Source organism: Osmerus eperlanus, chromosome 28 (assembly GCF_963692335.1).
Source record: "Osmerus eperlanus chromosome 28, fOsmEpe2.1, whole genome shotgun sequence".
NCBI lineage: Eukaryota > Metazoa > Chordata > Actinopteri > Osmeriformes > Osmeridae > Osmerus > Osmerus eperlanus.
Window position 1 is genome coordinate 478,201 of NC_085045.1, and position 15,879 is coordinate 494,079.

Sequence of the window (15,879 nt, forward strand, 5' to 3'; positions counted from 1 at the left end):
GGGTGCCCCCGTGGTCCCAGAGGAGTACATGATGAACAGAGGGTGGGAGAAGGGCAGCTGCTCAAACTCTAGCTGGGGAGTCTGGCCTCCTTCACAGCCCTGGGACAGGAAGTCCTCCAGGAACACACTGGGGGGAGAGAGACAGAGAGAGAGACAGAGAGAGAGAGAGAGAGAGAGAGAGAGAGAGAGAGAGAGTGAAAGTTAGCAAAAGAGAATTGGGAGTAAAGAGAGGGGGAGAAAGGTGGATGGAAGGGAGGGAGAGGGGAGAGAGGAGAGAGAGAGAGAGAGAGAGAGAGAGAGAGAGAGAGAGAGAGAGAGAGAGAGAGAGAGAGAGAGAGAGAGAGAGAGAGATGAGTAATAAAAAGGCTTGGTTGCACGATCCATTTGAAACTAAATATTGTGACTGGTGGAGCAGGTGTGGGGAAAGAGAAACACAGGAAAGAGAAACACAGGAAAGAGAAACACAGGAAATCTTGAGATAAATAACAAAAAACCCTATCAGGCTGACAGCCAGGTCATCCCTCTACTGAAGCGACACACCACAAACATGCATTCACAGCCAGCAGTCTGTTTAGGAATGAGGCTAGAGGGCTGACCTCTGACCTGTCTGCCCCCCACCTCCCCCTGGCTAGAGGGCTGACCTCTGACCTGTCTGCCCCCCACCTCCCCCTGGCTAGAGGGCTGACCTCTGACCTGTCTGCCCCCCACCCCCCCCTGGCTAGAGGGCTGACCTCTGACCTGTCTGCCCCCCACCCCCCCCCGGCTAGAGGGCTGACCTCTGACCTGTCTGCCCCCCACCCCCCCCTGGCTAGAGGGCTGACCTCTGACCTGTCTGCCCCCCACCCCCCCCTGGCTAGAGGGCTGACCTGTGACCTGTCTGCCCCCCACCCCCCCCCCTGGCTAGAGGGCTGACCTCTGACCTGTCTGCCCCCCACCCCCCCCTGGCTAGAGGGCTGACCTGTGACCTGTCTGCCCCCCACCTCCCCCTGGCTAGAGGGCTGACCTCTGACCTGTCTGCCCCCCACCTCCCCCTGGCTAGAGGGCTGACCTCTGACCTGTCTGCCCCCCACCTCCCCCTGGCTAGAGGGCTGACCTGTGACCTGTCTGCCCCCCACCTCCCCCTGGCTAGAGGGCTGACCTCTGACCTGTCTGCCCCCCACCCCCCCCTGGCTAGAGGGCTGACCTCTGACCTGTCTGCCCCCCACCCCCCCCTGGCTAGAGGGCTGACCTCTGACCTGTCTGCCCCCCACCCCCCCCTGGCTAGAGGGCTGACCTGTGACCTGTCTGCCCCCCACCTCCCCCTGGCTAGAGGGCTGACCTCTGACCTGTCTGCCCCCCACCTCCCCCTGGCTAGAGGGCTGACCTGTGTGGGATCTTGGAGATGTCGGTTTCATGTCTCTGTCTGGCGTAGGGGATCACCACCACCCTCTCAATGTCCGGCAGCCCTGGGGACATTACATTACACATTAACACACACACACAGCAGCACCGGCTAGGGGTCAGAGGTCAGGGGAGGTCGGCACCTTTGACCACCCTCTGCAGCTTCTCCATGTGGTCGTGGGTCTTGCCGTTGTAGACCACAGCATTGACCGAGAAGATGAGCTTGGGTTGGATCTGGGAGAACCTGTCCAGCACTCCCTAAGAGAGAGGAGAGGAGAGGAGAGAGAGATCAGAGTAAAACCAAATTGTTCAACAAACCAAAACCAAAACAAAGATATAACAGAGTCAGATCCTGACCAAGTACAGGATCAGTGACCACAGTCTAGCCATTGAAAAAAGCAGACACAAAAAAAACCTGGTTATCAAAAGAATCCAGAGTATGTGGTCACTGTACGACAGGTGAGGTAGAGATAGAGATGCACTTTCTACTACACTGCCAACAATACAGAAATACCAGACAGCATTTCTTTAATACATTTGAAACCCCTATACCATTGTTCAACACACTGTCTGATGATGAAAAGATGAAAGTGCTCTTAGGGGAGGGACACACAGCCCCCCTATCTGGACGATTTCTTAAAGAGTGCCATGAAATGAGGGAACACCTGAGTGTAGTGTGACCAGCCTTGAAGTGTTTCCTTCTATTTGTAATATGTGTTGTCCATTTCACTGTAGCTTCACTTTGGTAGATTTGGTTTTGATTTAGATTTTGTGTTTTGTTGTCACTGTGTCTTGAACTTGTTGTTTCCTTTTCTTGACGCTTTGTGACTGCTGTTGTTGCCGTGTAGTTGTGCTAGCTGTGGTCGCTTTGTGACTGCTGTTGTTGCCGTGTAGTTGTGCTAGCTGTGGTTATATGTTGGCACTTTTGGTTGGTTATATGTGGTTATATGTTGGCACGATCCATTTGAAACTAAATATTGTGACTGGTGGAGCTGCACTTCTCTATTCTGGCCACAGGGGGGCGGTGTGAGACCAGTACTCTTAACTCATGATGACGTGTATTAGACAGGATCTGGTCAGACTCACGTTGACCCCGAAGTCGACGGAGGTGGAGCTCCAGACAGCGCCGATAGAGGAGGCTGCCAGCATGGCCTCCACAGCGTGCACGCCGTTAGGGAGGTAGCCTGGGGGGGAGGAGAGAGGGGGGAGGGAGAGAGGGGGGAGAGAGAGAGGGTGGAGTAGGGAGAGACGGGGGAAGGAGGGAGAGAGGGGGGGAGGGAAAGAGAGGGGGCAGGGAGAGAGAGAGAGGGGGGAGGATAGGATTGAATTTATTATCCTCTTAATTTTATAGTATAAATAAATGTGATTTGCTCTGTCTAAATATGTCAATATTATTAAATTATGTTATGTTGTTCCTCCTCTGCTTAGTACAATCATTGTTCTCATTATAATTGGTGATAAATACAAAAGACTTTCCTGCCAATAAAGCCTTTTCTGAACTGAACTGACATGGAGAGACACAGAGAGAGACAGAGAGTGGAAGAGAGAGACAGATTAGGGTGTATGGCAGGTATCTTAACCGCTAACCTCGTGATCTGTTAAGCTGCTAAGTTAGCTCACAGCTAGGTTCACTTGGGGATGACACACACAGGTTGGATGTTAGTAACCATTACATCAGTCATGACTAACACAACCCCTCCCCACCTCTGGTCTCCACCCGGAACACAGTGGTCTCTGTATCACTGTTTTATCACCCCCCCACCCCCCCCAGCCCAGCCTAGGCCATAAGGAAGCACACTCACACATAACTGCCCTCATAAAGTGCTAATAACCAGTAGATAACCAGCCCCTCCTAGCTAAGCTGTCTGTCTGTATAAGTACAGCACAAGACAGCACAGCTATTTCAGCCATGGCTCTGTCTCTCTCCCTCTGGGACTATGAGTGTATAGGGCTAGTCCCAAAAGAGAAGGCAGGAGGAGATGAGGAGGGAGGGAAGGAAGGAGGCGGAAGGAGAGAGAGAGGAGGAGGGAGAGAAGGAGGAGAGGAGGAGAGAGGGGGTCTTGGCAGTGGCTATAAACCTTGAGTGTCTTCATCTGCTAAGTGCTCCCAGACAGAGCACCCTCCATCAGCTGAAGGGACAAGGACACGTACCACACACAAAGCCTGTAATCTAATCTACACTGAGTGTGTCTACTACTGTGTAGTAGCACCAAGATGGTGTTCCTGTGGGGTGTGTGTTCCTGTGGGGTGTGTGTAGTGGTGTAGTAGCACTGTGATGGTGTTCAACACAACCACATCTCTCCTCTTCCTTTGTTATTTTTGGGGGGGCTACCGACAATGTGCCAAGCCGAACTACTGGACCTGTCTCACTACTGGACCTGTCTCACTACTGGACCAGTCTCACTACTGGACCTGTCTCACTACTGGACCTGTCTCACTACTGGACCTGTCTCACTACTGGACCTGTCTCACTACTGGACCTGTCTCACTACTGGACCTGTCTAACTACTGGACCTGTCTCACTACTGGACCTGTCTAACTACTGGCGTTAAGTCATGATGAATTAAAGGCAAAATATCATTTAAAAATTAGTAAGAATTGTAATAATAATTTACAGTTTTAACAGTATAATTATTTCGGTTTTTATTTATTTTTTATTGGTTTGGCGGCCCACCTGCATTACCCTAATGGGCCACTAGTGGGCCGCAGCCCACAGGATGGGAATCGCTGCTCTAGCCTGATTACTACAGTGTTGAGCCATGCCATTGATCTCTTCCTTCTTTGTTTCTTGGTGACCCTCCCCTACTCACTTCTCCTCTCCCCGTACATGGGTCCTGTCTGTGAGGAGCTCCACACATGAACCAGCTTCTCTACAGAGATCTTTAGAGGAGGAAGTGCGGTCATCACACTCCTAGTGACCTCTCTTTAAAGTCATCACAGTCAATTAGCTAATGGATGGACCACAATCTCCATCCATCTCTGAATCTAAAACCACATTCAGACATGCACACTCTACCTCACTGTCTGTCTCTCTGTCTGTCTACTACACAGAGAGAGAGAGAGAGAGAGAGAGAGAGAGAGACAGAGACAGAGACAGAGACAGAGACAGAGAGAGAGAGAGAGAGAGAGAGAGAGAGAGAGAGAGAGAGGCAAAGACAGAGAGATATGAATGGTCTCATTCATCCTAACTCCCTCCAGGTCCTCATGCCAGCTCAGCCCTCTACACACAGAGGGGGGGGGGGGGGGCATACTGCCTCTGGTCTAGCCAAGCTCAACCAATTACAAAGCGGGTGAGGATGCTGGATGGGGGAGGTAGGAGGTGGGAGGTGGGAGGGGGGAGGACGGCAGAGAGGTAGGAGGGAGAGAGAAGTCCGTCTGATGGGTGTTTAGGGGCCATTGTCTCATCAGGGAGGATGAAAGTTAAATAAAAGTTGTAGTTCTTTCTTGTCTGCTCCTGGTGGTGTTAGACAAAGAACAGAACAACAAGACAGTTCCTCTCTCCAGGGGGTGGAGCCTCTGACCACAGCGTGTGTGACTCACCCACGACCCTGTCGCCTGTCTGCACGCCCATCTTCCTCATGGCGGCGGCGAACACGGCCACGTCGCGCCTCAGCTCCCCAAACGTCACCTTGACGATCTCCTCGTTGGCCTCCGCTGGGGGCGGAGGGAGACAGAACACAGAGGGAGGGGATTGACAGGCAGGAGAGAGAGAGAGGGGGACAGGGGGGAGAAGAGAGGGAAAGAGAGAGGGAGAAAGAGGGAGAGAAGAGAGGGAGAGAAGAGAGGGAAAGAGAGGGGGAAAAGAGAGGTAAAGAGATGGGGGGTAGAGAGATGGAGAGGGTTAGAAGACATCTCTCTAAGTAATAGCTTGTGCTGACGTACACTGTAGCAATATCTAGGGATGCTCCCATGATTACATTACTGCCAGGAGTGTGTGTGTGTGTGTGTGTGTGTGTGTGTGTGTGTGTGTGTGTGTGTGTGTGTGTGTGTGTGCGTGTGTGTAGGTTGGACAGCCGCACCAGACACTAACAAGAGGCTATCTATTAAGATATGAGAATCCACAGAGCGGTTACCTGGAAGACTAGCAGTGTCTTAATATAATCTGACGTAATCTAATCTAATCTTGGCCTCTATGCGCAGTCCACCCCTGCATGTCCACTCACTTCCCTGGCCTCATCTCTACACACGTCCAATCACACGGCCTCATCTCTACACACGTCCAATCACATGGCCTCATCCCTGCACTGAGACTGGATCATCTTCCTGTTCTGAAGGCTGATGCAGGAAGTAATAGACCAACATTAGAATAGTCCTACTCTCTATAGTCACTATTTATACCTGGCTTTGGACCAGAGTGTCTGCTAGATAACTAACCTTTAACATCCCCTACTCCCATCCCCTCCAACCCTGCTGGGAAGCCGAGCAGCATTTCACGGTTCAAATGCAGCCCCAGTTATGTTTGATTCTGTCCTACATGAGCTCTGAACTCCACAACACTAGGGGGCAGTAGCAGGTAGAGAGGAGCCACAGGAAGTACTCACTGGCAGCATAGAGAGCCACCTTGTCCTGGTCCTTGTGTTTAAGCAGGTTTTCTGCGTAGTTCAAACGAGAGCCTCTGAACCACTCCGGCACGTCAGATACCCTCTTAGACACATCCACCACCTGCAGGGTGAGGGGGGGAGGGGGGGAGAGAGAGAGGGAGAGAGAGAGGGACATGGGGAAATGTAAGTGTATGAGAGATATAGGGAAAGAGTGAGAGAGGTAAGAAAGAGTTGAAAGATTCTACAAGGAATGACTAAGAGACTAGGAGGATGGGAGGAGCCAATTAAACATGAGATCTGTGGGTGTAAAACACTACATGCTTCCAGACAGAGAATGTGTTGACTATAAATGTGTGTGTGTGTGGGAGTGTGTGTGTGTGTGTGTGTGTGTGTGTGTGTGTGTGTGTGTGTGTGTGTGTGTGTGTGTGTGTGTGTGTGTGTGTGTGTGTGTGTGTGTGAGTGAGTCTACAAAGCAGTAGAGGGAGTGGTGAAGTGTACTCACCTCCTCGTACATCCGGGAGCAGGTGACACCACAGAAGCTCCACACCTGAGCCCAGAAGTCTGCGTAGCTATCCACAGACCACTGGTACATCTCCTTATAGCTGGCTGCAGGGGGGAGGGAGGGTTAAACTCAGCACCAATAAGGGCTTCACCAGACAGACCTGCTCAACCTTCCACACGCATGCATCGACACACACACACACACACAATGCAAGCGATTCCATGATTGCAACATGGCCAGTTAAGATGCATTTTATTTTCTGTAACAGGTCCCTGCTTAGGTTGCTGCCCCCGCGACCCGACCCCCGGACAAGCGGAAGATGATGGATGGATGGTCTGTTTAGCTCTCCCTCTCTCTTCTAACACACAAATACACAGCTAGCAACATCATACTGTGGAGTGAAGATCTCCTTAATTCTGAGTGCATCGAGGAAGCCTCTGGCAGTGCAGTGTAAGCATGGATGCTGAGGACACGGGGTCTCAACAGAACACTTGCTGACAGTTTAGAGGGCTGTGCTATGCTCCAGACTAAGACATTAGCTGGTCTCTGTCTCATTAGCTAATGCTTCAGTCCTGTAAATGATCTTTCTTCCAAGCGAAGGCTACGTCCAGCGACCAGCCTACTAACTATATCTACAATCTCCTGTGGCACAGGAAGGTGGAGTTCGCTGGTGCCAACTGCCTGGTAACACCGTCTTTTTGGAGAGTCGTCCATTTCTAATCACATTGAAGTTAATTTTATGAAGAAGAAAAAAACTGGTTGACCGAGATTACGGGATATCAGCCAACCCATGACTGAGGAACAGAACAGCGCTAATCTCTACTGGTCATCTACTGCCAAAGACGTGCAACCTCCACGGTGGAGTCATCCTGACGTAAAGAGTCAGACTGCTGTCTAGCCTGCCGAACGGACACCGGCACCGAGTAGCTGAACGGACACCGGAACAGAGTAGCTGACCGTGGGATTCAGTCTATCTTAAGTGTTAGACTGTACGGTGGTGCTACGGTAGAAGTCCTGACAGAGACAAGCTCTCTCGAGCGTTACTCACCAAGATTAAGCCCGAAGTCTCGGTTCACCTGCGTCCTAAATCTGTCCATGTGAGTGTTCTTCTTAGTGTCCGGATACCACAATACCTTGGACTCCAGAATATTCTCGCTCATTGCTTCCGTGTCTTTTGACATGATTGCCCTGGATAACCTGGCTGTGTATGTGGAGGTAGATACGCTAGGTGGGTGACAGCGTGCAGCCGGGCCGTCTGCTGACTGTCAGCCTGGAGGAGGAGCAGCGGAATAACTCAGAACCCTCCGCCCACCCGCACAGCGCTGCCGTGTCTCCTTCCGCGTGTCCTCCGAAATGGGGGCCTACAATTGTTTCGTTTTTTAGCAAAAAAAATAAAGTCATCTTCAAGAATAATTAACGTGTATATATATATAACAACGCATACAGTATTATTCATATAATTATGACAACAGGGGGAAACAGTATAAGAATAAAAAATAAGCATATTACAAAGGTTCAATTATGCTATTCAGAAGACGCTCTTATATCCAAAACGAAGCTCGCAAAGTGAAAATATAAAGTAGCCTACAAAATGTCAAGGATCAAAAGTGCATAGTTCGAACAGTATTTCGGTTGTAATTCCCTCTGCAATGAATGGCCTTGGGTTATGTTGCACACAATTATACACAGTTGCAGTGTGCTATTCTTGTAATCCAAGGTTAGATTGGGTATTTTAAAATCAGTGGTGTAGGACACTTTTAAATGGGACCAGAGATTTGAGATTTTGATTAATCTTTCGTGACGGCAGAATGTAGCCCCCCACATAGGCTACATGTAGACCTAGACTCTTGGCCCTGGTGCTGGGGACCCGCTGCCCTGCATATCTTACATCTACAGCTATATTCTCCATAAATCTAAATTGGCCTTCACAAATGAGGAAATTCAGCCAAATCGTTAGAATAAAATAATCAACCATTTGGATCCAAATGTGAACGTGGGGTTACAGACCCGCTTTAACTAGGGGGTCTCCCCTCGAAGAATACTGATCGATCACAAATGGAGAAACGTATGGCCATGTGTGACCCTTGTGTGTTCAACGTTATAAGATAAGAGCGTCTGCTTAATGACTAAATGTTATAGCGGAGTGATATGTAAGGAGGCACAGCACATGAGACCCTCTGACTGGTCGGCGGCCGGCTGGTCCCACATCAGCAGACAGATCCGTGTATGCAAAATTATAGTGATAATTCGTTTCTTACAACACACACGCCAGTTGTGAGCCGGTTTGGCGGAAATTACTACGGAATTACACATACTTCGAGTCTGCTGCAACCTGGGCTAAACCGCGAATAGAGTTTAAGTAGCCGATAAACAATACAACCTTACAAACGACAGTAAAACCTTACATATGTTTCGTCACACGCATTGTATGTTAAAGTTAAATCTCAGAGTCGGTTCGATAGACAACATGGTGTAAACAAAAGGGCAAATTTACAATGAGAAAATCAAATTGTGTCTCTTTTAAATGTGTAATTACTTGGCGTAATTTATTATTCATATCACAGTTCACGTTTCGTTCCAGGTGAAACGTTTAAATGTTCCTCTATGTTGGCTCAACTCTCCGCTTCACATGCTCGGCGAATGCCAGCGTACAAAACGTTTTATCCCAATGATCAATGACAGCTCTCAAGTGAGGTGCGCAGCCAATAAGAATCGAGAATGAGAGTACATTTTAGGGGTGTGCCCAATCAAATGTCTGCAAACATGACCTGTTCAACCCCCCTTTTAAGAAATGTCCTCAAAATTGAAATGGCTCTACACCCGAATAAATATAAAATAAGTGATATTACAAACATGCACAGTTAGACTAAGAGCGTGACATTCATAGGTTTGTAAATCTGATTTCCTGTCTGACATTGTTATCAGCTGCCAGCTAGTATAGCGTGATACAGAACCATGAGACATGAGGTGACTAGGTGTGTCTGACTTAAATTAGTAACAAGGTTCAGTAATTCACCTGAAAGTTTACATGAAGGAACCTAAAGTTCAGAGGCTATCTTTAACCAGTACATTTATTTAAAAAAATATACATACAAAAAAGAAGAACAAATAGAAAAGTTAAACATAAAAGCTATAATTGAATATTCAAGATCAGGGAAATTAGAACAGACAGGAGCAGACAGACAGGAGCAGACAGACAGGAGCAGACAGACAGGAAGAGACAGAGAGGAGCAGACAGACAGGAGCAGACAGACAGGAAGAGACAGAGAGGAGCAGACAGACGGGAAGAAACAGGAACAGACAGACAGGAGCAGACAGACAGGAGCAGACAGACGGGAAGAAACAGGAACAGACAGACAGGAGCAGACAGACAGGAGCAGACAGGTTTGAGCAGAGGTGATTGTAGGAGTGATTACACCTTGTGAAAGATGTTGGATTTGATAGGCAGAGATCCGAGCCAAGGTAAACCGAGGAAAGAAATGGCTCCTGGACGCCACTACTGGGCAGGGTCAAGGTTCACCAGTGAACCCCCTGATCTGCTCTTTTATCTACATGGCTGGATTCAAACACACATTATTTAAACCAGTCCTGAGTTTTAGAGCTTCGTTCCAGGTCTCCTGGAGCGAATACAGAATGTGGAACCTAAAATACTGACTTTCACATCAGCCAGTATGATTTGGCAAAATATGTGAAAGTGAAGTGGAGGGTGGAAGGACACACAGGTAAACAGCCCTACTAGTTAGGCAGCCATTTTATTCCATTCATTCATATTTTATTTCCTCCTTCATCCCAGCCATGTTACTGAGAAGCTAGCTGTGCCAGGGGCTTGCGTAGCTCAGTTACAGAGAAAGGCCCTGTGTGTGTGTGTGTGTCAGAGAGATTCAATCACACAAGACTCTGCCAGGGTTGAGCAATGATCTGATGTGCAAGAAGTCTCTTTACTCTGTCCAGTATTTCCAAAAAACAGCTAGTGGTTTCGCCACATATTGGATCCAAATTTGCTTAAGCATGAACTCCCCAAAACAGGTCAAATCACATAATTAAAATACATTAAAAAAAAAACAACCCTTTCCACATGGTGATAAAGTTGATTTATTCAAATCTGGACCTCATTTTCACTGTAAAAGGTCTCCTTCGGGAAAACCATTTCCACATTTTTCATCACTTTCCAACACATTGAAGGCAGGAAGTAGGACCCAGCTCCCCACACACTACTGGATGGAAAACAGACCAATATAAAACAAGCATTTCAAAGCATAAAAGGAGTATACAATAAAAAAGTTTAAAAAAAACAAACAACAACACCATTTATATTCTACTCAAGTTTCACAAAGAAAGTCAAGCAGTGGAAACTACCAGACTTGGATGTATTGCATCATATTGATATTGAGATATCAATATATTGGCACAGCACATTATCTGGAATTAGTAGACACATGAAAACTGAATCAGGAATGAATAAATACATAAAAAATATCTAATATATTAGATATTTCAGTTTTTTGGACCAGATCTAGAGTTTGGGTGTAATCAAGGACTGGATCACAGTGATCAGGCTCACCTGACTGTGACTGGATCACAGTGATCAGGCTCACCTGACTGTGACTGGATCACAGTGATCAGGCTCACCTGACTGTGACTGGATCACAGTGATCAGGCTCACCTGACTGTGACTGGATCACAGTGATCAGGCTCACCTGACTGTGACTGGATCACAGTGATCAGGCTCACCTGACTGTGACTGGATCACAGTGATCAGGCTCACCTGACTGTGACTGGATCACAGTGATCAGGCTCACCTGACTGTGACTGGATCACAGTGATCAGGCTCACCTGACTGTGACTGGATCACAGTGATCAGGCTCACCTGACTGTGACTGGATCACAGTGATCAGGCTCACCTGACTGTGATGTTGCTTCCCCAAGTAGAGGACAAACAGGGATCAGAAGTTCTGTCAGCGCAAACATGAACGCTTGACTGATTAAACCCAGTCTCTGAACTCTGGCAGACAGTTTCTGAGAGAAGAATCCATCTCTTCTGCTGGGTCCCTAACAACATGCCCACTTCCTCACATATCTATCTTCTATTACACTGAGTATATCAGACACCCAAATGTATACAATATTTAATGCATACCACCCCTGTGTAACATTGATGGCCTGTCACAGCATCCAATCAGAAATCAGGATTTCTGATTGAGGGCGGGAACTTGCATGATTGGGTTCTTAGGTGCAAAATCCTGTGATGTTTTATTACAGCTATCAATTAAAGAACTATCATCATCACAACCTACACATATCCTCACGATTATACAATATTTTACTCATAATTACATGGAATATTATCTTTATGCGTGTAATGACATTCAATCTGATAACAATCTGTAATCAATAAAAAATTATAAAAAATCTTACAGTGCAACTTAAATGGTGATATGCCCCACAGTAAAATGATGATATATTTCAGCCTTAGCAGTAGAAAAGCTCAGGGGATCTAACATGCAACGCTGCTGGCAACAGTACTGCCTACGAGCCCACAACTAGCTACAGTAACTAGCTACAGTAACTAGCTACAGTAACTAGCTACAGTAACTAGCTACAGTCAGATGGCTGAGTGGTTAGGGAATCGGGCTAGTAATCAGAAGGTTGTCAGGCTATGCCAACCAAATGATGTTGTGTCCTTGGGCAAGGCACTTCACCCTACTTGCCTCGGGGGTTCTTGGTTGGCAACCAGAGTTAAAAACCAACTACCGCTACCTACAGTACTGGAGTGTGTACTGGAGTACTGGTACAGTACTGGAGTGTGGTGTAAATATAACATAAGTCTACATCTGATAGCGGTTTACTTAGTGAAAGCCTACAATCACAAATGCAAGAGTGATCAAAGCGTATCACAGTTCCTAAACAACAACAAAGCTATCCAAAATAACTACAAATACACACAGGCTGAGCATGCTGCAGGGACAGAGCGCTGGGACCTTATTGGCCAGACTGTTACAACCCATTGGTAGTGGCAGTGTCGTCAACAGATGGTGCCCCCTGGTGGCAGAAGGGTGCACCTACAGTGGGTTGATAAGACCTCTACAGACTGGACAAAAAACCCCAGCTGCAGATTGTAGACTCACTACTTCATGTGCTGTGAACCAATCACAGGAACACACTAACCACTCCATGTGCTGTGAACCAATCACAGGAACACAGACCTGTCAAACCCAACACAACCCCACTGTAGAGAACCAAGTACATGTGTCTGCTGCAATATACTCAACTGGTGTCTGTGAGGGGGGGTTGAGATGTCTGTGAGGGGGGGTTGAGGTGTCTGTGAGGGGGGGTTGAGGTGTCTGTGAGGGGGGGTTGAGGTGTCTGTGAGGGGGGGTTGAGGTGTCTGTGAGGGGGGGTTGAGATGCACATGGAGGTGTTTTTTTCTCCCTGAGATTGCCTTGCCTCTCTGTGGTAGCTGACTGCTTCCAGTGTCCCTTTACGTCACACGCTTCAGATTACACACACACACTAGGAGGGTACCCACACACACACTAACCACCCAGCACATCACACACACAAACACACACTTTTACGAGACAGAAAAAGAGGTCCTGATGCTTCCTAGGTAGATAATATGGACAGCGACATTTTGACCAAAGCTGTTTCAGTGTTCTAAGACTAAAACCGCAATAAATAAATTTACCATCTATCGATCTAACAGTGATACTATATGGATTTAAATACTTAGAAATAGTCAAATTAACCCCCTTCCTCCATGCACCATCCCCTAACCTAACCCATCCCCATTTTTAAAAAGGAACGAAAAGATTGTTACGCGTCATAACAACTATGTATATTCCTTATGCATTAATGTATAAGACAAGGATAAAAACAGACCATGAAGTCCCTATCAACCATGGTTTCCTCCATCCCTCCTCTCCACCCATGCACCACCAGAGAAACTCTGAACTATCGCTTTAAATCTACTGTTAGTTGAGTAGGTGGGAAAGTTATTCAATCACTGACCATAGTTTAGACCCCCTCTTCACCCTTATTCATTCCCAAGCCCCTCCCCAGCTCTCCCAGCTGTCATCCCCGTATTGCTCCCCCACCCAAGACCCCCCCAGACCCCACACCTGCTCCTCCACATCCCCCCTCCCCTACAGCTCCCCAGGGCGCTCCAGGCTATCTATGACCCTGCTGAGCCGGATGTTGAGCAGTCTGATCTGGGTGTCCAGATGGTCGATCTTCTCCTCCAGCGAGGCGGCGCCCCCGCCCCTCCTCCAGTACGCCCCCACCGGCCCCGTCATGAAGTACACCACCATGATGAAGCACAGAGGCAGCACCGCCCGCTCCGGGTCGCCCTCGAACTTCTGCAGGATGTAGAGGCAGGAGAGCGAGAACAGCAGGACGCGCACCAGCCAGAAAAAGCGCCCAAACACAGCGTGCAGCAGGTAGAAGAATCCCCCCAGGAACAAGGACAGGAACCAGTAGGCCAGCAGCACGGCCGCCACCAGCAGCAAGGCCCGGGCCGGGGAGGTGGAGAGGGAGGTGGGGCTGAAGTATAGGCTTAGGTTGGAGGCTGTGGAGGAGGGGGGTGAGGGTGGTGCTGTTACTCTCAGACAGGGATTTACAGGAATGACTTATTAACCACATGTGTAGTACAGGTAAAGAGGGACAGTGATTAGAGCATTTGACTGCAGATCAAGAGGTCTCTGGTTCAAATAAACTTCTGCTAATTAAATAAGTTATTATATTAGAGGGTCATTAAGCAAGCAGGTGCACAACAAACACCATGTCGACATGAGGTCGCGTGTTTTCTCGCATGCTACAAGACTAACAGTCACACTTATGACTCACAGTCGATGCCCAACACATCCAGGAGGTCAGTCCAGATCTTCCACAGGGTGTCCAGGAAAGCGTCGACTCCATACACAAAGCGCTCAGTAGTCTTCGAGAAGAACTAGAACAGGAGACGGGAGGAAGTTGACTCACACGGGTGCAGATTTGAGATCGCACACTTATTGCAATAACCACCAAGAGTGTATTTATAGATATAAACAACATGACTGAACTCATAACATGATGCCACTGTCAAACGCTCCGGTGCTGACAGCGCTGTCGCTGTGCACAGTTGGGGTGTCGGTCACGGTTACTTAAACTGCTCAGAGCTCATAAGCACACATTTAGTCGCAATGTCATGCATCAACCTTTCCCTACGGAGTTAAGAAAAAGGCAATCAGATTTTCAAAATGGCAACCGTGGCCAGCGAGAATTGTGGTCCAAGGCGCACTTGATCAAAATAGCAAATCTTCGACCCCGTTATGCGACTATCTTCTTCGTTGACCGAGTGTTAATGGCTAAATACTAACCTTGTAAAGGCCTCTGATGTTGTCCTCTCCAAAGATGTTGCTCAGTGTCTGGTAGACCCCATTCGCCGCCCTTCTGAAACTGTTCTGGTTGCTGGAGTCTTTCCGGCTTCTGCCCGCCTCTGCACACAGCACAGAAGCCACGATCAGAAGCACGGTTACGTGTAGTTTGATTCCCTTCATATTACGGACGGAGAAAGGTTACTTAAAAAATTTAAATTCAATCAGAATGGATCGATTTATCAAGGATAAAATTAAAACAGAGGCCGACGATGGCTCCTTCGTTGTGATGACGGGAGTTTCTAGCCGTGATGCTGCTGATGACCCCAGGAAGATATTAGGGTTGCCAAGTTTGAACCAATATTTTCACAGTACTTGGTCTTCCCCACCCTTATCTGAAGTTGACAATGTGCGCGTTCCCTTTTAGCTTTAATTTATGTTACAGACCACATTTACACTGATTCGGTGTATTTATGACCATGTTTAAGATGTAACAACGCGTAATAACAAAGCATGACAGCAGGTGTCCTTAAATCGTGACGGAGGTGGGAACCGTTTGCTGTTAAACAGCGCCACCATGTGGATGTTTTAATTATCAATATGTAGGCTACAGACCACCTAGCAAAGCTCCTTGAAAGGGACACATTTTTCGTTTTATGCTGTCGCATTTTGGGTTTCCCAGGAAACAGCTAACCCCCCAAAATATAACTGTCACTGGCCAATGACTTTTGACGCTTACTGGAAACTATGTTTTTAAATTATGTTAACTGTTTAGATTTCTTTCAGTATCTATTTCAGACAAACATTACATTTACATTTACAAACGTGTGTAAATAGTGGTCCTAATATAGGCTATATCTGAGCAGTTGCTTTTGTGGCGTTTTTTGGCTGGGTGTGTGGACTCAAATATGTTGATTGATAAATGCTTGTCTTTGACACTGAAGATATAATTATTGGTTTGAGACACCCCGGTAGGGGGTTCATACAATCTGGCAACCCAAGGCTGAATACCATTTACCTTGCACTATCCTTTCCACATATCAAAATGTAACGGTACAAATAAAATTACATCGTTTTAGTTGTACACAACTTGTCTCATCGAACT

At 47.6% G+C, this 15,879-nt stretch overlaps 2 protein-coding genes across 2 annotated transcripts in view; both read right to left on the reverse strand.

Moving 5' to 3' along the window:
- LOC134015203 (acetoacetyl-CoA synthetase-like) overlaps positions 1–7,744 on the reverse strand; it is a 14,590-nt gene extending 6,846 nt beyond the window's left edge. Inside the window, exons 1-8 of the mRNA XM_062454581.1 lie at positions 7,472–7,744; positions 6,424–6,527; positions 5,922–6,042; positions 4,921–5,034; positions 2,467–2,564; positions 1,524–1,638; positions 1,364–1,445; positions 7–127 (exon numbers count right to left, since the gene is read on the reverse strand). Coding sequence (XP_062310565.1) covers positions 7–127; positions 1,364–1,445; positions 1,524–1,638; positions 2,467–2,564; positions 4,921–5,034; positions 5,922–6,042; positions 6,424–6,527; positions 7,472–7,604 — 888 coding nt within the window. The 5' untranslated portion in view covers positions 7,605–7,744. The remainder of the gene's footprint in view (positions 1–6; positions 128–1,363; positions 1,446–1,523; positions 1,639–2,466; positions 2,565–4,920; positions 5,035–5,921; positions 6,043–6,423; positions 6,528–7,471) is intronic.
- A 5,821-nt stretch (positions 7,745–13,565) lies between these two features.
- bri3bp (bri3 binding protein) lies at positions 13,566–15,481 on the reverse strand. The gene is made up of 3 exons (XM_062454934.1): positions 14,778–15,481; positions 14,266–14,368; positions 13,566–13,987 (listed from the first exon to the last, which is right to left on the reverse strand). Exons 1-3 carry the CDS (start codon positions 14,955–14,957, stop codon positions 13,566–13,568), a joined length of 705 nt encoding a protein of 234 aa, XP_062310918.1. The 5' UTR covers positions 14,958–15,481.
- Positions 15,482–15,879: the final 398 nt, after the last annotated feature.